The 25520-nt window shown below is 27.7% G+C and overlaps 2 protein-coding genes across 2 annotated transcripts; one reads left to right on the top strand and one right to left on the bottom strand.

The window, feature by feature from the left end:
* Positions 1-3135: 3135 nt before the first annotated feature.
* LOC109796840 (ras-related protein RABC2a) lies at positions 3136-6083 on the top strand. The gene is made up of 6 exons (XM_020356658.3): positions 3136-3419; positions 3803-3871; positions 4034-4099; positions 4704-4825; positions 5408-5536; positions 5773-6083. Exons 1-6 carry the CDS (start codon positions 3281-3283, stop codon positions 5881-5883), a joined length of 636 nt encoding a protein of 211 aa, XP_020212247.1. The 5' UTR covers positions 3136-3280; the 3' UTR covers positions 5884-6083.
* Positions 6084-9565: 3482 nt separating this feature from the next.
* On the bottom strand, positions 9566-11039 carry LOC109798139 (zinc finger protein ZAT5). Its single transcript, XM_020358372.3, has one exon. The coding sequence runs from the start codon at positions 10621-10623 to the stop codon at positions 9754-9756; it is 870 nt and encodes a 289-aa protein (XP_020213961.1). The 5' UTR covers positions 10624-11039; the 3' UTR covers positions 9566-9753.
* Between the last annotated feature and the right edge of the window lie 14481 nt (positions 11040-25520).

Raw genomic sequence — 25520 nt, 5'->3', positions numbered from 1 at the left:
AAACATATTTCATTGTATTTTTTAATCTATTTCAATTCACATATTCCTCTTTATTCTATTTTTTATTAATTTCTTTTCTTTATGATTAAACACAGTATTATTGAGATTTGTAGAGTTACTTGGTCCAAGAAGTGAATTCTTTAAATTGTAGAAAAAATAGATTAAATTACTTATTGAGTCCCTTTATTTATTTAATATAATTTAAAATTTAGTTTCTTAATTTTAAAAATGATACATTTTTTCATTTAATTTAGATTAACGATATTACCTCCTACATGTGGTGACATGTATCATTTTATATTATAGCACATGTATAAAAAAAATTAACAACTTAAAGTTTGAATTGGATGAAATGAACAATATTATATCGTTTCTAAAATTATGAGATTAAATTAAACCTTTTAATAATAAGATATTAAATTAAACTAAATAAATAAATCAATCAAATAAGTAATTTAACCTAAAAAAATAAAAATAAATAATATATAATAGTGAGACCCGTTTAATTAAAAACCTCATAAAGTGAAAACATGAGTTAATGGAATGAAGATGGTCTAATCAATTATGGTGTTTTACGATAAATAAGTAACTGTATGTTTGGATTTTAGTGGAGAGAACTCAAAAAAGAAAAACTTTTCCCTTTTTCATTTGTGCATTAAAATTCAGAAAAGTACTTTTTGTAAAGGTTATTCAAACATAGCCCGATTAGTTTTGCTATTTTTTTTTCTTGTGTAATTAGTTCTGTTAGTTGGCCGCTAGTTCATCCTTTATCGTAAGAAATATTTTATATATACAATATTGTATAAGTTTTTTTATTTATTTATCAATTATAGAAAAATAGAAATAAAAGTGAAGAAATTGTAGTTTATGGTTTTATTTTTTTACTTATATCCTTTTTCTCGTAGATAACTTTGTTTGGAAGTGTGTTATTTTTTTTCAAAAATATTCTTAATTAATAGTTAAAAATTAATTCATTTCCAGATATAAGGATTATTGAGATGAGTTTTGTGTTTCTTTTTCCTAACAAAGTCTTTTCATACATATGGCTAAGAATTGAACTCATGATGACAATAATAACAATGAAAATATTTATTTATCAATTACATTGAATTTTATTGGTTGATGTGTATCACGTTTCATGATTTTTTGATGAAAATATTTATTTATCAATTACATTGAATTTTATTGGTTGATGTGTATCACGTTTCATGATTTTTTGAAAGAGTGTTAATGAACATAGAATCAATATAGTATTTTCTATCATTGTTAAAATAATGTTTGATGACTCCTCACTTGTGGAATCAATGTTTGCATTGTTGCTTAGATGAATTTGAAAGGAATGATTTCGTGTTTTTATTTATGATAAGCTTCAATGACTTTTCACAAATGTATACAACACTTTTAGTGATGGGTAAAAATAATTGACATAGAAGGTCTTGACTTTATATGTTCATTATAAAAATACCCAACATAAAAAATCTTATTTTTTTGGTTAATAGCTTTTTTATTGTGTTTTTTTCCCTTTTGTTGCATCTCTTTGTATTTTGCTAATGCATCGTTATTTTTTTCTCATTGTCATATCTCTTCATGTTTCGTCGTTGTGCTTTTTTTCTCTTGTCACATCTCTTCACATTTTGTTGTTTTATTTTTTTTTCTCTCGTTGTATTTTGTCGTCGTGCTCTTTTTCTATTGTTGCATCTCTTCCTCCCTTGTTGGACCAACAATATTAAATAATACCAACACCATACACGAAATGTATGAAAAAGAGAAGAGAACGAACCTGAGAGCATGAGAACAAATAAATGGTTGTGAGAACGAGAACAAAAAGGAGAAGAATACTAGAATGATTAAAGGGTTTTGCCAAAAATTATTTCAATGATCATTCATGTCACAAAAAATTGTTCAACAATGTACAAACGCTTGTCATCAGAATTGCCTCACTTGCTTGAACGAAGAAGATGGAACAATAAGTAATAAAAAACATTATATGACAGGTGACGATTTATCCATCATAAAATGTTTCTCCATATGATGGATAAGTCAATACTCGTCATACAAAAGTTAAAATCAAAGGCTAACCAATACATTTTATGACAAGTGTTGACTTACCTGTTATAAAAAGAACATTTTATGATATGTAAGTTATTCATCTTAAAATATTTAGATATATTTACAAGTATGTAATTGCATCCCTTTTTATGTTATAACATAAAAAATACTTTATAAAATCTTATTTTTACACTAATTATTTTTTGTATATCTCTATAACTTTATGATAAAAGCCTTCATAGTAAAGTACAATAGTTAAATTTAGTTGACCTTCCTCTCTTTCAAATCACTATATTTTTCTTGTAATTATCATGCTTTCTTTGAATACCCATGACAATTTGCAATTGACTTTCACAGTAAAGGAATAAAAATGATATAGACCTTAAACTCTCAAATATTTTGCCTAAAATCTTTCCTTCTCATGAACATAACCACCCAAAAAACCTAAAATCCCTAAAAAAAGATTGTTTTCCTAACAAAATCACCTGAATCATATTTTATCGGTAAAAATTAGTCTTTAATCGTCTTAGTAGACAAAAAATTTCTTCCAACAAAAATTTAAACTTTGATTTACTCTATTAAAATAAACTATTTCCATTGTTAAGATTAATTCCGTTCATTGGTTTATGCTGTTTAACCACCTTGATTGAAGGTTTAACCGTTTAATATGAGAGGAAACTAGGTAGAGTAACGATAAGGTGAGAGAAAAAGCATCTTGTTTGAAGGTGTAATAGAAACCAGACCAGTGCTTTGAATTTTGAAAAGCATCATTGCTTTGAGAGTAAACCTCACCAATCAGTACCTCGCACGTGGGGCATGGAGTTGGGAACTCAATACACATAACACACCACACTACACGTATCAGAATTCAGAACACAGATAAGAAAAGAATAAATACGTTGGTGTGGGGTGTGATCTTAGGATAGGTGGTCATGTGTATGTGCCTCAACTGAACTAAGCTATAGGGTGGCCGTTTTCTTTTTCTTTTCTATTATCTTCTTTTTTACTCTCTCTCTCTCTCTCTCTCTCTGCTCTTTGGTCTTTACACACAGCACATAAAATAAATGAAAGATCTTGCCCCATTAAACTTCCTTACAGCATAGCGTTGTCTAGTTGCCTAGTTCATCCCTCCAACCTTCTCTCTCTCTCTGTCTCTCCACCACTTTTTGCATACGTTTCTTTCACTGTACTTTTCCACGCACACGTAACACATTCATCAGAGGAAGAGAGAATGAGTTCATCCTCAGGTCAGGGCAGTGGCTATGATCTCTCTTTCAAGATCTTGTTGATCGGAGATTCCGGTGTGGGAAAAAGTAGCTTACTTGTCAGCTTCATTTCAAGTTCTGTGGAAGATCTTTCCCCCACCATCGGTATTTCATCCACTACATTTAACCCTTTTTTCTTATGTTATTTCTGTCTTCATTCTTCAACCTTTGCATGCTTCGGATTTTGGTGTCACGCTTCTTTCTTGTACATTGTGCCTCGTGCTTGTCGATCTATTGTTTACAGTGACACTGTTGATGTTTAGAGTGTTAAATTTGTGATTTTTTAAAAAATGACTTTTAGTTTGAATCTGTTGGTCTTCGGTTATTGACTCTGCCTAATGCTAGTGGAGGATTTAACTGCTCTATTGTTTTGGTTCATATGCCACTGGAATTGACAAGCAATTGAATTTGTGTTCCTCTTGCCTTGGCCATTCTGTTTATCTGACTTGAGTTTTGATATGATCCAATGTCGTTTCTATGATATGTAGGTGTTGATTTTAAGATCAAAACGCTCACAGTAGGTGGCAAGAGGTTGAAATTAACGATCTGGGATACTGGTAATACAGAGTCCTTCAAATTAGACCTTTTGTTCAATCCCTGCAGCATGTGATTCTAACAGATAGAAGGAAATGTCTGTCATATAGTGTTTTGGTTATTTATGGACCAAAATGACTAATTTGGGTATATTGACTTAAAAAATAACATTACATGTATTGCAGCTGGGCAGGAAAGGTTCAGGACTGTAACCAGCTCTTACTATAGAAAGGCACAAGGAATCATTCTCGGTATGCTAAATTTATTTATGTGCATAAGAATGTAGGATTATTTTATCCAGCCACATCAGAGAATTCTCTAGAATTTCTTTATGGAGAAATTTGTGTTTGCAACTAATTTTGAACTCTGTTTCAACATTATACATTCATCAATACTCTTGATATTTGTTATTCAAGAGTAAAGATGGACTGCTGTTAAGAAATTACAAGGAATTATAACATTTATTACAAACCTGGGTTTCAGGGTATGCTTTTGATGTTTTGGGTTAATGTTTATAGTAAAAAAAATTCTGCATTTTTTTTTATCAATTATTAGTTAGGTTTTACATTTGCAAATTGGGGAAGCAACACCCTTCTCATTCTCAAGGACATCTCCAATTGCTTTATCTTTTTGGTAGTAACATGGTTCTTGCCATTGTCATTCATGTCCCTTCTAAGGTATGAAGAATTTCGTGAGTGTATTTTCTTGGGGCTTAAGGTGGCCTTCTGATCATCAAACAATAAATTTTGTAGTATACTTAAAGTGGATAAAGTATATGTTCAAATTTTTGCTAGTTAATATCCTTTAAATTTGATCATTTCTATTTATAGAGTCCTTCGTTTTCTTTACTTCTAGTTTATGATGTCACAAGGAGAGAAACCTTTACAAACTTATCAGAAGTGTGGTCTAAGGAAGTGGAACTCTATTCAACTAATCAGGATTGCGTGAAGATGCTAGTTGGAAATAAAGTTGATAGAGTAAGTTTTATGCTTCAGTACCGAGTCCGAATAGATATGATCAAAGGGAATGAATTTGTAATTGTCATGAAATAAATGTTCCTTATTCAAATAGTTGAAACTAGTGATTCTAATCTTATCTGCATTAAGACAATGAAGATAGATCCTCATCACTTTCACTTCATACTTGTGTTCCATTTGTTGTTGCACTCAATGCCAATTCAGTGAATTATGAATATCTGGCTTATTACATGCAAGCACTGTCATCTGGAACCTTCCATATTGTAAAAAAAAAAAAGCAACCTAATTAAGTCAGCGATTAACATTTTAGTGAACACTCTGAAGCTGTTGAAGAATCTGGTGGAGATAGATGAACTAATTCTATGACGTTGTCTTGCATTAATGTCATTTGCAAAATGCATATAGCATAGGTTAAGATTATAACATGCTTAAATTTATCAAAAATAAGATATAGACCGGCAACTTTATAGGATTCCTAGGAATGAATCCTCTCACTTGAGATTTTCACATGACTGAGGGGCATTGTCCCCTTAATTTATTCAGTTCATTAATTTCTGCAATGGTTAATTTCTGTATGTATAGGATACTGAAAGGGCTGTGAGCAGAGAAGAGGGTTTAGCCCTTGCCAAAGAATTGGGGTGTTTTCTTCTAGAATGCAGTGCTAAAACTCGGGAAAATGTGGAGCAGTGCTTTGAGGAACTTGCTCTAAAGGTACAGATTTGGAAGTATGCTTCAATGCTGTTTGTCTTGTGCATAAGACAACTTTTCAATTAACTGACAGTAGGGTCATGAATTAACCTAAGCTTAAACATTTAAATATAATATTTTTATTGAAACGTTTGTGTGAAATGTATGTGTTTTAGCTAGAAAAAAATATAAAATTCTATTGTAGATTGTTTGCTGTGTTTGTTTTTTCCTATCATGACTAATATTGTACCATTTCATAGATAATGGAAGCTCCTAGTCTTCTGGAAGAAGGATCAACAGCAGTTAAAAGGAATGTCTTAAAGCAGAAACAAGAACCCCAAGCATCCCAAAATAGTGGTTGTTGCTCTTAAAATGTTACATCGTGGTGTGAACATTGAGTCTTAACTAGCACATCTTGGACAAATCTTGTATATGTAAGCTTCTTCCATAGTTTCTTACTACTGCCATTGTCTTTTGGTTGCATAGTTACTTGTATTAATGGGGAAATTGGCAACAATGGCGTGTATTAGCTTGTGTAAATTTGTTTGCCTCTGAATGACTCTTTCATTGATGTGTTGCTCCCAAGTTCCAAGTATTGTTACTACGACAGAACAACTGCAGTTTCATGCAATTCTGTTACGCACACTACACCTAATTAATCTAACAATTTGGTTAACCCGTTGAAAGACCAAATGAAAGTAAAGTTTGCTAGAATTTATTTATTTATTTTAACTTCAAAGTACAAATTGAGATTCTACACAATATGACCTGTGATTGGCATTGCAAGGTAGGACATGACCGTAAATGTACAGCACATACATGATACATGTACTTGTAAACCGAGTAATGATTACTTGTGCAATCATGTAATCACAAACTTCTATAAACTATATAAATGTCTTTGTCAAAGAATACAATGCTGCCCCACTTACTGATTTATCTTTTTGAGTTCATAATGTAGTCTGCTATGCTATCAGTACTGGTTTGAGAACATGTACAAATATCATTACAAATTTGTACGCAGATTTTTCCTGTATAAATAGAAATCTATTACACTTTTTGGTTTCTTTTTTCCTGTATAAATAGAAATCTATTACACTTTTTGGTTTCTTTTAATTCTTAATCCGTAAATTTAGTTTCTTTATTTTTAACTACCCAATCATTATCTTAAAAAAAAAATCTGCAGTATTGGTACAACAATCAAATATGCAAAAGTTTCCTGTTTAAATTCAGAAAAATTACTCGTGTAAAGTGAGACCTTTGTGGTATGTCATATTGTTGCTTCATAGCATGCATGTGACATGTAAGTAAGAAAAATTGAAATAAGTTTTTTCATAAACTAAAAATAGTTTATGCATGAACTCTCATTTCTAAGGAGAAGTTAATAAGAGAAATTTTTTACAAATTAGTTTATGCACAAGTTAATTTTAGATTATGAGTCTCTTTAGATACAAGTTAGAAATATTTTTTTTTATATAATTTCTCTATTGAAGATAAAGAGTTATTTTTAGTAGAAAAATTCTCAAAAATATTTTTAAATTTATATTCAAATAGATTTTATAGGGAAACTCATTTTATATTTTATTTTCCTACTTTTTTCTCTCATAGAAATGTTTTTAGAAAGATTTTTTCAAATATGTCATATATTAGACAGATGAATCAAAATTGAGATTAAAATTGTTTAATTAAAATTATAGAGACCTAAATTATGAATTAAAATGGAAGACTAAATATACAATTTAACTTAAATAAACGCGAGATGGCAAATACCTCCCCATGAATTGAGTGTGTCCCAAATTACCTTTCTATTGAAATATTTTGTTGTACATCCACATCAGTGAGATCGTGCAATATCACATAACTCAATATGATAACATACCCATAATTAGTTTGAATAGACAAAATGAAACTTTAATTTTTCTCCTTAACATATGTCCAACTACATCAATTGTTTAGATACTTGGATAAGTTTCTTCCACAATTTTTTTGGGAAAAATTACAAGATCAGTAGAAAATTACTAGTTTGCACTTGAAAACTGTATACAACACTATATTTCATAATGTGAGGCCGAGGGGGAACACATGAATCATGATGAATTCTTAGTACCTTCCAGGTAGTTGAATTGAGCCTCTGGCTAGATCTGTCTAGACAAATAGTCTTAAGGAAATCATTCATTGGTTGTTGTCCAACATTCTCACAAGTCACAATTGAGTATACGCAAAATCCACACCAACAAAAATAAAATCAGTGGAGATTTAGAAGATAACAAGATATGTTTCTTAACAAATTTTGGTCAATACCATTTCGCTCTCATCCATGTCAACTTTGATACCAAATATTTTGTTAATTAACTTATCGATGCAGACTCGACAAATTAAATGCACTAAACTGCACAAGTGTTATCTTAAGAGATTTGTAAAATATAATTTTTTTTATAAATTAACACTATTTGAATTCAACCTAAAAAACAATTATTTGGTTACAATTGTTAAAACTGAGCAAAATCAATGCAATTGGATTACACGAATGAAACTAAAACAAGTGAGCAAAACAAAGAATTTTATAACGCACATATTAGGTGTAAGTCCTCCCAATTGTCGCATAACTAATCAAGATTCTATCCAATCCAAGTTCTAAAATTGAAATTGAAGATCAATAGTATTCTGTCCAATCTAAGTTCTAAAAATATTTGAAAACAAATCTTACAAAGTTAAATGGAATTATATCAACAGTTTTTCTAACCAGAAAACCTATTTTCTTAGCAATACTTAATTATAGCATGCATTAGGATAAAAAATTAATCTGTCAAGATCTCATAACAAATAAATCCTATTCCTAGAGTATCACTAGCAATGTTGCCTAATTAACCTCATTAAAATTTCTAATTCATTTTTCCAATTTTCTAGTTCATTTCGTTAAAGCAATGAGAACAGAAGCAAGCAATTAATTTAAGCCAAATGAACTTGGATTGAAATAATATCTACAAATTATACAGAGTTTAGGTTACGATTTTCATACCCTAACAAAAGAAATTAAGAGAGAAAAGAAGAAGAAAACAAAGCTGAGATGATAAGATCGTGTTGTTATATAGGCGCTCCAAGATCATACTTTCACAAGTTTTAAGCCCTAGTGAGAGAGAATGAGACTTTTTTTTTTTTTGGCAAAATGCAGATTTATTTTGTTTTAGCAAACGTTGATGGGTGACTCGCTTCTTATTTTCCCATTATGTTAGAGAAGGTTGTTGTTATGGGAGGGTTTCAAATTTAGTGCACGCACGCACCTATCTATTCAAATTAAGTCATTGATCCGATGAGTGTTTTTAATTGCGTTTTTAGATATAATAATTGATTCTTGTATTTTTATCATGGAAACAATCTGATGTGGATAATATAATATAAAAACTGTTATTATAGTTCTTTTTTATCTATCAAAATTATATTATGATATTATGGTTTAAATTTTTAATCTCTAATTGTTCTTATGATTATCAATAAAAAAAAACATTTTTATTATTTTCATTTAAATAAAAATTAAAAAGAATGTGGGATTTATAAAATAAATCAAATCAAATCAAATAAAGAGTAACATTTATTGAAGCATTGATCGCGGAGAATGTAACCACAAAATAAAGAGTAACATTTACTTAATTAATTAACTAACGGTAAATACAGAAGCAACTATTTGCAAGCTGGACTCATCTCACAGCGATAAACAGCGGGGATAATTAAGTCAAGATTTGAGTGAAACGGCTTAATTTAATTACTGCATATTGATATAACTCAACTTCAAGGTCTGTCAGTCAGGCAATGACTTTGCTTGTTTTTTTTTTTTTTTTTTTTTTCTGCTTTTCGGTTTGATGGAACTTATCATTCATACCTGCACTTTTCTTCTCCTTTGCTTTAATATTTCCCCTATTCTCTCTTAATTTTCTCACGTGCATGAAAGCGGTTTAACTGACTTAGAAAAAGGACCAATGAACTATATAAAAACAAATTAATAAGTATAATGATATTAAAATAAAAGAAATGAAAAAAAAACTTGTGATATATATATATATATATATACTGAAAAGTTCTAAATGAATATAAATTCAAATTGAATTGTATACCATAGAATGAATGGAAAGAATCAACAATTGTATACAAGGAATAACAATAAAGAATAGGTCAATACTAAAGACAGGTGGATTCTGAGTGAGGCTAATTTACAGAAAGAAAAAAAAAAAGGACAGACTTCAACTTTAGTAATGGCAATCCACCAAAGAAGTAGCTGAGAAGGCAATGACTTTTCCTTTGGACTGAAAAGGAAACGGCTTGGATTCTCTGTGATCATCCTCAGGTGCCGGAAGATTAAGGTCCAAGTCCAAAACATCTTTGTGTTTAACCTCAGGACTCCCATCACCACCATTTGCCCTAATTGTAGATACTGTTGTGGGCGTGCTCAGAAGATTTCTATGCCTTCTCATGTGTCCCCCCAAGGCTTGCCCTGATGTGAATTCTGCCCCACATATGGAACACTCATGAACTTTGGATTTAGCATTAACAATAGTCCTAGTGCTGCTGTTATTATTATACAAAGCCGTTGATAATTGCAAGGTGAGGTTGGTGCTTGTGGGATGGTCACAATCACCATGGTGCTTATGATGATCCACTTCATTCCCAAAAGTGGTAATCACTCCTTGCTTTTCTTCTGTGCTTGTCTTAGATTTCTTGTGGCTGGCTCTGTGGCCACCAAGGGCTTGAAATGAAGGGAAGCATCGGTTACAGGTTTTGCACTCATAAAGATATAGCCCTTCATTGTTATTGTGATCACCAGGTGCTGCCACGTGTGGTGGTGACTTGCGTGAGGGTTTTGGGGCGTTGTGGCCCTGAGCTAAGAGAATCAAACAATTGGCCATGTCCTCCTCCTCGTTCCTTGAGGTTGTAGGGAGATGATCAAATCCTATGGAGTTGTCGGTGCTGCTTCTTCCTGCGCTTGAACATGTTGTTGACATGGTTAACCTAAGTGGTGATGGAAGCCTTTGACGCTTCGTGCGCTTGCCCTTCATGATTTGCATGTAATCCTCCTTACATGCTTCGTAGTTCCTCATATCCTCTTGCTCCTGATGCATGTTTTTTTTCCAAGACAAGACGATAACAAAGGTTAATGTTGTTATGAGAGGGAGAGATAGAATGGAAGAAGCAATGAAGAGAGTGGAAGTTAATTATAACAATGGTTTCAAGTTGAGGTAACCCTAAGAGTAACGTGTTTTGGCTTTGCCAGAGTTGCGTTTCCAAACTTGGAAGTGTTATATTATAGATGTGAAGTGTAGAGAGAGAGAGAGAGAGAAAGATGCAATGTTAAGCATGAGGAGGCGAGGAAACGAGTGAGATTCGGTTGGCTTTGAAGCAAACCCATTACTTTTTGGCAACGATTCCTTTCTGGAGGATTGGTTTGCAAGCCTGGAACCACACACAATTTCCAAACTTTCACCATCCTTTTTTTTTCCTCTACTTTTATTAGCTTTTCCTTCTTCAACTGGTTTATTACTTCAAGCAGTATATAATATATACAGCTTAATTTAACTAATTTTAACCTCATATATTAGTTAACAACCAATCACTTCCAAGTGTAGGATTTTTATATATGGATGAACACAATCCTTAATTACGACTTGTGAAGCGAGATTATATCTTCCATTGATTAATATATAATTCGAGCTGTGTAGTTGCCATTCTATTACATGATTGGCTATTAAGGGAATGCCACTAAACTAGCTTAATAATGAGGAAGTTCATGTGCTGTTGACCCAATCATATTTTTTATTGTACAAATTAATCACAACTTCAGTGGACACAGGACAGTCTACATTAATCAAGCCGGCCATAAACATCATCCAAAATCATTGATGTATAAATAAATATGTGTAGTACAAAAAATTAAAATCAGTTTCATATTTTGTTTTTATTTTTATTTTTATCAAATATTTTTGTTTTGTTTCAAAAACAAGTTACAGAAATAAAAAGGTTCATATATTATTATTACTTTTAATTTTTTTTATAGATATATCTTAAACTTAACATAAACAAATATAAACTATATTCAAGCATGCATAAAGGAAATACGTACTGACTATAATATTGTGTATTTATTGGCATTATTAAAAAATATTTTTCAAAATTATAGCCATTATAAATAACAAGAAATTGTGAAATCTAAGTAGTTATTTTATTGATTTAACTAGAAGATCGATATAGAGGCAGCATTGTTGCTAAAAATATAAATTCACGCGATCTTAATTACTTATGCAAAGTTATATGTTGAAGGGTCATACGCATCTCTGAAAGAAAACCATCATTATAAGGGTGTGTTTCTTTTATCTAATTAATAATGTTTGTTTCTTTACCTGAAAAAAAAAAAAAAAAAGGGAGAGAGAGAGATAAAGTAACGGTGTGTTTGTTCGTTCTCAGAGTGAGCTAACTGTTTGGTGAAAGAATTTTGCTAAGCAACCTGGTAAAAGTATCAATGTAGTAACCAACCAATAGGAAGAAGTATTACGGTTTGAATGACTTTTAGCCAGAGAAAACATGTTAATAACGTAGTACTATCTAACTTAATATTTTAAGCACACTTTTTATTATCAGTTAATCACTTATATATTACTAGTGTAAAAAATTTTACACTGACAACCAATTATATCTTTTAATTGTGTCATATCATTGTAAACACATTTACTTTTAACAGTGACATGGCATAATCAAAAAATATAATTGATTATCAGTGTAAAATTTTTTTACACCAACAATGTATAGATAATTAATTCTTTTATTATTAGGTAAAATTTATTTTAAAAAATTGTATGTATAATACTTTATTTAATGAATTTTTACTCATAATTTTATTATTTTCGATATGGTAAGAGTAAGACAGACAAGACGCATATAGTTTCATGGCTTTTTTTTGGACAACAAAAAAAAAATACTTATATTAATAAGAAAGAAGATAGAGGATATAAGAGGTACCCAATCCTTACAAATCATAGGCAATAACAATATATTAAATCTTTCCTCCGTAAAAAAATAAAAAATAAATAAATAAAAACCTGTCTTAAGATAATAGCAGTAATTTCATGGTTAACCTAAAGCAACAATTTCTTAGTTCTCATCAAAACTTTGAAACGTGTGTCTCTTCATACAAACATGCATTTATACAAAAGCATGTACTTAGGCTTTAGGATAATTTTTATCTTGTTTAATTTATCTTAAATAAAAGTTTTATGATAAACATTATTTATGATAAACATCATAGACCTATATCATGATGTGATGATAGGACAATATAATTATTTTATTAATAACAATACGTGTTAGTATAGACTCATAATATTTATATTTATTTCAATATTTGGGATGAATACTATAGAAATTAATTATTATGATCTAGAACATTTAGAGAGTATTTTTTGTTTATCTTTATCCTAGAATGAAGATTTTATATCTAATTATTATGTCTTTATGATCCCAAAAATTCTAAGGTTATATGAAAATTTATTCGCTATTGAATATCGTATTTTGATATTCAATCATGATCATCAGTGACTAGATATTGTGTCCAATATTAGTCGTGTTTAGAAATATATCGAGCTATATTTTGGAAAATAAGTCACGAGTTGAAAATATGCTAGGCTATTTTGAGGTATGGGGCTGACCAAACAGTTGATTGACTACATTTGTCCACCAGCCTCAAATATATGAAAGGTGTAGTAGTTAAGATGGAGGTACTCAATTAGGCTCTTTTAGCAAAAAGTCAAGAGAGTACACTTGTTAATCAGTCCAAACATGAAAGATGTAGGAGTTAAGTTGAGGTACTCAGTCTAACACGACTCTTGACAAAAAGTCAGAAGAATACACTTACCACCTGCCTCAAGCATGAAAGATTTAGAGGTTAAGTTGGATTACTCGATCAAGCACTCTAGGCCAAAAAATCGAGAGAATACACTTATCCCCCAATCTCGAGCATAAAAGGTGTGGGTGTTATAATACTCGGTTAAACACTCTTAACAAAAAATCAGAAGGATACAATATTAATAATTTAATCGATTATTTTCATAAGATGAAATTTTGTGCTAAAAAAGATGAAGTCAATGCCTAATTAGTTTTAGTAATTTTTTGTAATGCATGTAAAAGTATAATTAACATGGTTCTAGAAGAATGAATTTTCTTGAGAAGGGAAACAAAATGAATGAAGAAAAGTAAAGAATAAGGTAAATGAGTGAGAAGTGGAGATGGAGGTTGCTGCGGTGGTGGTGTAGAATAGAGGTTCCGTGGTGTAAGGTATAGACTATAGAGTAAGGAGGGAAGAGAGATTCTTAGCGTAAGGAATTGTAATGAGAGAGGCACGTAAAGGTCTTCGCCAGCAATTCAGCATCAAGTTATTAGGTTTTCCTACTCTTAGTGCCTCAAAGCAAAGCATCTTCAACTCACTGCATCTTCTCAATTATTAATCAATCAAAGCAACAACAATACCTGCAGCCGCACTAATTCTCCACCTTTTCATATCTTAAGTAGAAAATATATCTATCATTTATCATTTATGCATGTTGCTTAAACTTAGACAAGAGACAAAGCAACTCTATTATAGAAATTAAATATATCTAATACATCTCATTTTATGTCACACCCACCCACGTATTGCACTGCATAGTTTCTGTGTCAAACACACATTGATTCTGTTTTCTTTATTATTGGAAAATTCCGGCTGAAAAATTAACTAGAAAAATTGTGAACACTAAGATCCATTGGAGATTAGGATAATAAGCATATAGTTCTAAGTTGAAACCTTGTTTTAATCATTATAATTTGTATAGATAAAAGATAAAATTCTACAAAAAAAAATAAATTATGCTCACATGGCATATGGGGAATTATTGTTGGGTCTAAGGTGATCGTGTGTGTCTTTAGTCTTGTTTAATCTTCATGTATCCTAACAGAGTTTTTCAAAGGATAAATAAAACTTAGTTATGTGTCATCTATTGGAACCATTATAGTCCTGGATCGTATATAATATAATTCTCAGGAGTTGAACAGGCTGTGTGTGGATATATGATATTGTAAGTAGTGAAGCTGTGGAGTACTGGAAGCAATCAACGAAATTGGAAATTGAAAAGGAACGTGCCCCTCAGAAACTTTAATCAGGTTCTAGCCCACGAGACTGGTATAATTAATATAGCTCTCTGCCTCTGAACATGTCGATGCAGTAGAATATATATAATATTAGGAGTAGGAGTCAAAACTTTGGTGATCTTTTTTATCCTCACTTTCTTCCTGCCACTTCGTTTTCGACAACCATCCACATCGCAAAACTACTACTCTTGTGTACTGTTTTGTTCCTGAAGCAATAGTAGTTAAGGCGTGCCAACTATCCTTCTTCATTCCCTTAAGCTAGCTACAATACAAGTGTATATCAAGACTTTTTTTGCGTACTTCTCTCTAGCTTTTTTAACGTACTACATGACTTTAATATTAAGATTTCTTTCGTCGATTTTATTTTCTTATTTTTCTCAACTATTATATATGCTTACACTTTGTGAATATTATTTTAATTATCCAATTATTGATACCAAAACTTTCTATATCTATAAATTTACGATTCATAAATTCATTTTTATTATCACATTAGTTATATCAAATTAATTAATAGTTAACCGGAGAACTACTAGAATTGGGTATGGTTTGCATGATATCATAAGTTTTAACCGCAACTATTGTAATTTGTATGTACACATAATTTACTCCTCGATGAAAAAATATTATCTAATTTACTTCATTAGTTATATAAAATATTATCTAATAGAGCATATCTTGTCATACTTCATTATTTTTAATTGTTTGACAATGGATATAATTTTTATTTTATATATATTTTAAAAAAATGTATTTTAATCTCTATAGTTTTGGCAAATGCGGTCCAAGTCTCTATACTTTCATATTTAGTTCTCAAACTTTAGAAAAGTGTGAATTTAATTTCTCATCTCTAAGAACTTATCAAGATTTTAAAGTTGAGAGGGACACAATCTACATGTTTTTTAAAGTTTGACGATCAAATTTTTTACTATAAAAATACAAGGACGTTGATAAAGTTTGTTTAAAAAATAAAGACTAAGAATTACATTTTTCTCCTTTTAAATTTAATCTAAATTTAAAATGCTTGTATAAAAAAAATGTATGAGAAAATGTTAAAGATATTTACGTTTTTTACCCATCTCTTGTTAATTTTGTAAAACCGTCTCGTTAATTAGCTATTTTCTTCATGTTTTGTTATATTTTTTATGAAAATTTTTAATAATATATCTTTTTATTATTAACTTCAATTTATATGAACCCTTGAAATAATGTAAATTTTACTTCTTTTTTAACAAAAATCATTTACAATTTTCATTAAATTTTGATAAATAGTAAAGAGTTTCCAATAAGAAACATTTTTACCAATTAAATACATAATTTGACAACTATATCCTTTATTTCGAACTTAAATGATATATATATATATATATATATATATATATATATATATATATATATATTATAAACACCAAATAGATCTTTATAGGGTATCCAAGATGTGGATCAAATTTTAGTCTTAAAAAAAATAAAATGTCAAATCATTTCAATTGACAATTTTTAATTATTATATCATTAGAATAATAGAATTGAAAGATTTTTCATGTAGATGTAATGTGCTGTTGGTTATTGTGATCATTGTTTGTATTTTATCATATTTTTGTAGAATATTTTCATATAAGGTGTATTTTACAAAATATTTTTTTGAGAAAAAATTTCATTTTCCAAATTAAGACTCTAATTCACATTAAATTAAATTTTAAGACACAATATCTCATAGAAACGAGGTATAATTCTTTAAAATAGTAATGAGAAGGACTTTCTTGGTCCGTAGACAAGGCTATATATATATAAAAAAAAAGATAAAAAATAAAAAATAGATAGTGGATCATACAAAAGGCTTATATGAGCCCAATAAAAAGTGTTGTTCAGTCAGGGTGAGCTACTTGGACAAAAAAATCAGGCCTACAACATCCGCAAAAGGAATATGTTCTTGCTGCTCAATAATAATAATAATATATAAAATTAAAATTAAACAATATCAATTTTAATTTATATAAATGTAGTATAAAATAATTTTAAATTCACATAAAAATTTGTATATATAATTTAAGAGAAATAAATTTTCAATCCAATGGTAAATTTTTAAAAAAATATATTTAATTAAAATTTATTAAGTGGTATAATAACTAGTAAAAATTATAATTTGATCTCTTAATATATATATATATATATATATATATATATATATATATATATATATATTGATTGTGTAGAAGAGAGAAATTTACTTATTCAAAAAATAAGTTTTACAATAGTTATTTCACACAATAATTTATTATTTACGTTAAATTTTAATGATTCAATTATATAATTAAAAAAATTTTATGAATAGAGATTAAGTTTAAATTTTTTTTTCAAAATTTAAAAATTATTTGATAAATTTTTTTACATGAATTCAAATTAACTTGTAATATAGTTTTACAAATAGCTGTCAAGATTTTTTTAGTTATAAAAAAAATACACACAAGTATTAAATTATAGGTAAAAATTATAAGAGGCCCCACAATAAAATTTGTGATTGTTAATAAATCTCAAACAATAATAGTGAAAGTTATTACTAACATTTATGTTACCCTAAATAATATATAAAGCAAAATTCTCAAATTTATATAAACATATACATATATATATATATATTGAATTATTTATTTTTAGTATAAATATAATTAAAAAAATATTTTTTATATAAATATATGCTTTTAAAAATATTTATTTTTAGTTTCATTTTCTTATCTTTTGTTTAAAATTTCATATTTTAATTAAAATCTATATATATATATATAATTTATAGATACTCACTTACATGTACTTGTTATTATATAAATATATATGTATAAAAGAACTATTATACATAATTATCTTGTCTCATTATCCCCATTAGACTCAACTATCTATCATAATTTTAGAGACAAATAATTGATTTAAGAACTATTTAAAGGACTAAAATCACATTATATTATCCATCGGTTCAATAGGAGGGGTAAAAGTAGAATTGTATAAATACTCAGGTTTGATCATTATAGTGTTACTGAAGTTTTTCTTACCGATCAAAATAATATTTTCTAGTGACATATTGATAGTAATAACTTTGTCCTTCTTTTTGTTGTCGTTTCCCTCTTGATTTCTTTCTCTTCCCCTCTCCACCTTTTCTCTATTTCTCTCTCCCCTTCTCTCCATATTTCTCTATATTTTCTCTTTGTTTCATTTTTATCCTCATTTCACAACGTGATTGAGGTATTAAATGTATTCTTTTTCTATTATATTCTGAATTATGTATAATGAAGTAAGAAAATATTAAAATGAAAATAGATGAAAGAGTATATAATTAATATAAAAGATGAAAAATATATATTGTAAAACTGTATAATAAATTTTATAAAATCTAAAATATTGATTGCATTTTTTAATAAAAAAAGTTAAATATCAAATAATGAGACAAAAAGAATAACACATTTGAAAGTGAGTCTATGTTTCTTATAAGTATGGCAACAAAAAAAATGCTCTCCTATCTTATATAAAAGACCAAAAGAAGTAGTAATCATAAAATATTTTACATATTTTTAAAATATATATTAATAATTTTTCATTTGATAACTCTTCATCCAACACTACTCTATTCCATTTCCTTGAAATTATATAAAATTTTATTATATAAATTCAATTTAACATATAATATATTTTTGTAATTATACTTTAATTTAAATTAATGTAATAAATTATTAAATTAATTTTTATATATAAAATATAAATCATTATCTCGTGCCGATAGTAATTTTTGAAACTTTTCTTTGACGAGAATTTTCTTAAGACTTTTTATAACTTTATATTTAATTCTATTTTTATTATTATAATTATTTATAAATTAAATTTTAATATTTTAAAATAAAATTATTAATAAATAAAAACAATCTTATACTATATGATAAATTATTTGTTATAAATATAAAATTTAATTTTATATATTTAAAAATATTTATTTATTTAAAATTTAAATATAATATTTATTTTTATATATTTTTTATTTTAAATTTTAATTATATAATAAACAATAAGCATTTGCATTATACAAGTTAAAATATATAATGTTTTTAAATATTATAAAAACTTGTAAATTTTATCCATTTAATAAATTTTTAATTTAATAATTAGATTATTAAATAAAATATAAATAATAAGACATTGAATGAAGTAACTATACAAATAGTTTAAATCTGTTTTTTACATATTTCTCAAATTAACATCTAATATAATTCTTTTTATAGATACACCAAATTGAACGTAATGAAGTGTTAAATATTTTACAAATTCTGTAAAAATTTATATGCTTATCATGAATTCACTAAAAACTTTAATCTAACAATTGAATGGTTAAAATAAATTACAAGTTAGAATATCCCTTTACAGTTTACATATACTAGGAAGGTAGTTAACATTCTTTATATTTTTGTGAATCATTTGTTTCACTGCCTCGAGTTAGAATCTACCTCAATTAAAACTATTAAGACATTAACAAGGTAGGTATATGAATTTTTATTACTTATATATCACTTAACTCATTCATTCTTATCTACTTTGAAATTCCTTTCTCCTTTTGACACAGTCCCAAAAATGAAGAGGGGCCCCTTCCATACTAAAACTCAATTGTTCACTGGACAAAGACATGGGCATGTTTGACCCTACCTCCAGATTGTTCCACGCTTCGGTAGATTGAACCTAATCACAAAAAGTGCATGCTCTCTGTTTTTCTTTAAAATCCAATAGATAGTTATATTTCATCTCAAAATTCACACCAATGATTTTCATATAACTTTTAAGTCGAACAAGAAGAATTAGAGAAATAAACGAGAATTGTAGCGGCAATTACACAGAAACTGAGTTACACCTAAAAAATTTGACAATAATGCAAAAACAGACAGAACAACACTAGAACGTGAGGCCCCACAAATCCGAAAATATCTTGAACATGTACACCCAAGTCATGGTTCCTTGCTGTCCCAGAGATTCATAATGTGAGTGTGGCCGCCCTAACCGACCTTTTTTCCTGGACCAGGACCCTCACCCTCACTCTCACCTTCACCAATTCTCAGAACTAAGAACCAACCACACACCTTTGCGTAAATTACTTTTGTTGGGCACAACCATTTTAATCATGTTTTCCTCTCCATCACTTAATTCTGTCCATGTTTCATGATGGAACGTTTGTGGCTCAGGATAATCTTCGCTTTGCAAAAAATGGGCCCATCATTAACCATAGATTTTTTTTATTTCGGCCGAATGAAGTGACTGCTGAATGTGGTGACATGGTTCTGTAAACTTCTTTCCCTTTCTTGATGATATTCAACCACAAACGATAACGACACAATTTTAGCAATATAAGAATTGTAAATTTATGTAACATATGTTGCTATCGGTAACGTTTTATGCCACACAGGAAAATAAAAATAATGCTGCTTTCGGTTATAATTACTTGGCTATTTATTTCATGAGAATGAAATGCAGACAAAGGGAGAGGGTGAAAACATTCTATAGAATATTATACATAAGTTTTATATCTAATTAGCGTACGGCTTTGATTGATTGTAACAATACATAAATGTAGCAACGTTGTCTTTTTTGTTTTCGCAGCCATGGCCGGTGGGAAATGGGGACACTTGTGTTTGCTCCACAACTAATTTTTTCTTTGATCTCCACAACAAATGCAAATCCACTTTCTGCTTTATATTTTTCCTTGCTATAAGACTATCATGCTTACAAGTTGGGAGGAACCACTGCAAAACAATGACCTGTTCATCAAAAGATCTAGAATCCACGCACATCTTCAAATTTTTTTGGATAAAAATTAAAAATATTTTTAAAAACTATTGATGTTATCATGAAAAAGCTCTTTATTTTGATTTAATAAAAATTCAATAACTCTTTTTAACAGTATCGAAACATATTCATGATGAAATCCGAACACATTAAACTACTTTTTACGGTTGCATCAACAGGATTAATGAAGTAGTCTTCGAGTTATAAAATTATCGTGGACAGGTTGATAGTAAAATGTAAATTCCACATTTGAAACATAATTCATGACAAATTGAAATAATTATATAATTTAATATTATGTTTTGATTGACAGGGACACTGATAAAATGATTTTATGCGAACAGATTCTAAATTAAAATTTGAGTATAAAAATTAAAATAAAATTTTTAAAATTGTATAAGTAAAAAAATTAATTTTTAAAGAAATCAATATATATATTTTTTATTATTTTTTTCAAATACTTAAAGAAATTAAAAAGATTTATATTGTAATATATTGAAAGTCATTTTCATACAATGTAGTACAATTAAAATCTTTAAGTAAATTAAAAAAAATCAAAAGAAACTATATTACAAATCTATCAATTTTGTAAACTTTATACAATATATCAATTTAGTTAATATTGAAAAATCTATTTACTTTGAGAAAAATAATTTTTTTTAATTTATTGAATATTCGATAACTCAAATAAACTAACACAATCAATATCAGATTAGTTCGGTTTAAGTTAAGCAGAAACAATTATGAAATTCAAAAAAAATTAATTAAATTTAATTAATTTATATTTAATTTTTACCTAAATTCAAATCAATCTGACCCATGAACACTTTATGAGTGGCTAAAAATATGTTTAAGTCTAAATTTTAATATATAATAAATTTGATAATTATATAAATTTTTTTTAAAAAAATTAAGTACTATAATCAAAATCTTACTTTTAATATAGCGAACAATTTGACCATAAATTCTCTATGTAATAATTTTTCCTTTTCTATATTTTCTACATGCAATAATTCATCTTTATAATATTATTAGTATTTTAGGTTATCCAATAGACATGTATGTTTACTATATATTAAATTATATCAAAAAAATATAATATTTGAATATATTAACTATATTTAAAATTAGTATACATAAATATTTTTAAACATATAAATTATATTTTAAATTTATGATAAATAGTTTGTATTATAATAAAAGAGTTATTTTATTTATTCATAATTTATTTTAAAATATTAGTATTTAATTTATAAATAATTATGATAAAAAAAATTGAATTAGATAATAAGTTAAAACAATTTCTTCAAATGCTTTTGTTGATTTTTTTTTATAAATATACTCTAGCACGAGATAAAAATTCATGTTTAATATATAAGAGTAGATTTTTTAGGAGATTTAAAAAAAAAATTATAGAAAATTGAAATTATAATGACATAATAAAATATTAATATAAATTATTAATTATGAGTAATTTTAAAATGAATATAAATAATAAAATTATGCTAAAAAAATTTCACAATCTTTTCGTAAAAAATATTTCACGTATAAGAGATTGTAATAGAAATTTATGTAATATAAATAAGAAAAAGTTATGCTATTTTTTTTTCACAATATTAAAGTAAATAATATTTTACGTATAGAAAATTATAATGGAGATTTACTTAAAAAAAATTAATGATAGAAAATTGAAATTGTAACCATATAATAAAATATTAATTTTATTAATTATGAGAAGTTTTAATATAAATATAAAAAAGAATAACCTCTAAAATATTATTTCTTTTAAAATAATTTATAAAGCATGTATTTCTTCATGAGATTTGCAACCAAATATATTAACTATAAAAAATTGAAACTGAAACAATATAATAAAATAAAATAAAATATTAATTATATTAATTATATTAATTATTAATTATGAGAAGCTTTAAAAAAATTAAAAGAAAACAATTGTCATTTACTATCATTGTTACTAATATGCATTATCACTACATTTTTATTATTATTGTCATTATCATTATAATTATAACAATTCTTGCTACTATTACATTTTATTAAAAAATAATAATTTATTATGATAATTAATATTAAAAAATATAATTATAAATTTAATATTAATTTTTTTATCTTGTCAATTACTCATCAAATAATATATATAATAAAAAGTTATCTAAGAATATTTATACTAAATTTAATTAATGTTGTGGTTGATATTTAAAAAAATATAATTTTAATGTAGTCAAAATACTTAATAAAATTAATATTTATATTAATACAATAATAATAAAAAATATTTATATTCTAGTTACTTGAGTTGCATGATGACAAGGAAGATAATCAAATATATAATTTATGTTTTGTTTTTTTTTAGAGGTGACAAAAAGGGTCATTGGCCGAACTCGCCAATAGTCCATAAAAAATGGATCGAGCTGGCTGGCTTGTCATTTAAAAATGGGTTAGAAATGTTGATCTCCCCTGTCTAAGGGTGGGCTGGCAAGTCGGCGGGCCAACCTGCATACTACTAAAAAATTAGTAAAAAAATGTATCTTATGTTCAAATAAAAAAATTATTACAAATAAATAAATATAACCACATGAAATTGAAAATACATACATATTGTACATAATATATGTTTAACAAAAACAAATTACAAACTTACAACAAAATTAAATAGAAATTAGTTCACCTATAACAAAATTAAAACCAAATTACAAGCTTACAAATTATTAATAATATAAATTTTCTAATAATTTACAAATGAAGTCCAATTACTTATACAGGCTGACAAATTGTGATAAATCAGCCCATTATTTAGTCCGATGGTTTGGTGTATTTGATAAGGCGAACTTAACGAGTTAGAATGATGAGTTCGACTTAATAATTTTTAACACAATAGATCAACCGAGACCTATTTTGTCACTTCTAATTTTTATTTTATTGAATGTCGAACCTGGTAGGATTTTATTTGATGGGATCTGTTATCTTTATAAAATATTAATTTTATTGAAATTCCAGATAGTTGTACAGAAGGTGTGACAAAAATTATATTCTGACATTCACATTAAAAAGTTGTTCATAACCCACGAAACAAACACATTGTTATAGGCACTTTGGAAGCTTACTTGGCGCGCCGCGCCTTCTCGCCAGTCATCGCGTAGCATGAATCCCTATTCCCCACGTGATGGCCCACTCTATACAGCTGTACTCGCTGCCTCTCAGTATTGCTTTGACCAATCACAGTGGCAGCCTGTAATGTCTTCTATTCCCCTTTCTTACTTTCATATTTTCACCCATGCCATTCATCATTACCCAAAATACCAATATACCAAAATTACACTCAGAACACATCATAATTCCAATCTTATCATAAAAATTAAGATAAAGTTTTAGAAGTAAATTCTAAACATATAAATTTGAAGTGGTGACTTCGATAATAACGATAAAAGCGAGTAATAAAACATTATGCGGCGGTGAAATGAACTAAGGTTCCTTAGCTTGTTTATTTGGGTTTTATTGAAGATGAGAAAAAGGTTGGTGAAGGAAGGAAATGGTTTTGTGGTGCTTTTTGGACGGTTAGGCTGTACATGGGCAGAGACAAAGACAATATACATTACCTCTCCGTCCCTCACGTTGTAGTGGTCCTCTTCTTCTCCACATTCCCACCCAATGTTTCATGTGCCAAAGGGAGGCTCAATTGTAATCATTTAGTTCTTGTCGATGTATTAATCTATTATTTTTCTATTAGGTTAATTGTTTGTATTAACACGTTGACGTACATAAATTATACACAAATCGCTGTTCTTGCAAGCGCTAAATCAATCTCAGCCTCACAACTTATCCCACAAACACCTAATCATTTGATAAACTATACTATGCGCATCTGACAAGATCATAGAATATGATGTTGGTTTTGTTTCGGTTAGAGGCATTAAGTAAAAACTATAACTCTTGCTCCTTTGTTTCGACATGCAAGATCATCAATTATTTGAGGTTTGGACTTTCCACCCCGTGGGTGGGCCATCTTTCTTCTCATTTTGCTTTCATCATATGCATAGACTCACTAAGAAAAATAATGAAACACACAGAATTAATGCTGGCATATGCTACCGGATATCCTTAACGTTCAATTCTTTTTTCGGCTGCCTAGGACATATTTCATTGCTAATATACGTTAATTTTTAAAATATAAAATTTTATTTAAAGAGTTAATATTTTTTGATAAATATTTATGTTGAGTAGCAATGCATTCTTTTATGTTCAGTTGGAGATGAAGTAAAAAGGAGAAGAAAAAAGTTAATTTTTAGAAACAAAAAATTTAATAATTTTCTTCTTTGTTTTCCCTTTCTCTTCAAATTTCAAAATTTCTCTTATTTCTTTATTTTTTTTCCACCGTACCGGACAAAACCTTCGGTTTATAACGTTAAACTGACTTTGATGTCACTTCCTTGTGTGTATATATAGAGAAAAAGAAAAAGAAATTATTTTAAGATCAAGATTATTTAGATTTACTTTATTTAATAATTTATATTTTATATTAAATTTTAAATATTTAATTATTAAATTAAAATTTTTAATTTAACAGTTATATCATTAAGACATAAAACATAAATTATTAAGTAAAATAAGTTTAACTAATCTCACTCTTGATAATATATCTATACTAATATATAAGGAGATATTCTTTTTTGGTAACTATTTTGGTCTCTATTTTATTGGATTATTATACCCTTTTATGTTAAAAAATTAAAAAAAAAAATATTTTTTAATCAAATTTAACAAATTGAAACTAATAAATCTTTTTTACAATAATTATTTTTAATTTTTATTTTTATATGAATCATTTTATCCTTTATTTATTTTTAATAATTACTTTTTTATAAATAATTTTTTTTAATATAATACATATATCAAGTGCCTTTTTCCTGCTAATATATATAAAGAAAATAATTATATATATTCTACCAGTTCCGGCAACAAAATAGCTATATTCTTGTGTTTGAATGTCTGATATAAGAATATGAATACTTTTACC

Source organism: Cajanus cajan, chromosome 6 (genome assembly GCF_000230855.2).
Source record: "Cajanus cajan strain Asha chromosome 6, NIPB_CcT2T_4, whole genome shotgun sequence".
In the NCBI taxonomy this organism is placed as follows: domain Eukaryota; kingdom Viridiplantae; phylum Streptophyta; class Magnoliopsida; order Fabales; family Fabaceae; genus Cajanus; species Cajanus cajan.
The sequence above is the reverse complement of the archived record's forward strand: the minus strand, read 5'-3'. Positions and strand labels throughout refer to the sequence as shown.